Genomic DNA, 372 nt, shown 5'->3' on the forward strand with positions numbered 1-372 from the left:
GGGGGGGGTCTTACCCAAGGGCCCCCAGGGCTCGCCTTCGCGCTTGCCCTCGCCCAGGCGCTGGGAGTCGGAGCTGAGGCTGTTCTCGGCCGACAGATGGTCGGTGCTCACGAAGCTGTGCCTGCGGAGGGACGGCGCTCAGTTCCCCCCCCCCCCCGGGGCCGATGGGGTGAGGGTCGGCGGCTCTGTCCCTTCCCCCCTCCCCCTCGGTTACCTCCTGTACAGCTTGCTGTCCGAGCCGCTCTCGTTGCCATTGAGCGTCCCCAGCGATGGCCACTGGTTCACCAAAGGTGTCACCATCTCCTTGGAGAGCTGCGCCAGCTGGGGGTTCTCACATGGGATCAGCCCCGTCCTGTGGCACATATAGGGGGG

At 68.0% G+C, this 372-nt stretch overlaps 1 protein-coding gene across 1 annotated transcript in view; it reads right to left on the reverse strand.

Moving 5' to 3' along the window:
• Nucleotides 1-363, reverse strand: part of LOC122192158 (RUN domain-containing protein 3A-like) — a 1078-nt gene extending 715 nt beyond the window's left edge. Inside the window, exons 1-2 of the mRNA XM_042892660.1 lie at nt 215-363; nt 15-121 (exon numbers count right to left, since the gene is read on the reverse strand). Coding sequence (XP_042748594.1) covers nt 15-121; nt 215-363 — 256 coding nt within the window. The remainder of the gene's footprint in view (nt 1-14; nt 122-214) is intronic.
• Between the last annotated feature and the right edge of the window lie 9 nt (nt 364-372).

Source organism: Lagopus leucura, unplaced genomic scaffold, assembly GCF_019238085.1.
Source record: "Lagopus leucura isolate 7727_CA_CO unplaced genomic scaffold, USGS_WTPT01 153-9_obj-0_obj, whole genome shotgun sequence".
In the NCBI taxonomy this organism is placed as follows: Eukaryota; Metazoa; Chordata; class Aves; order Galliformes; family Phasianidae; genus Lagopus; species Lagopus leucura.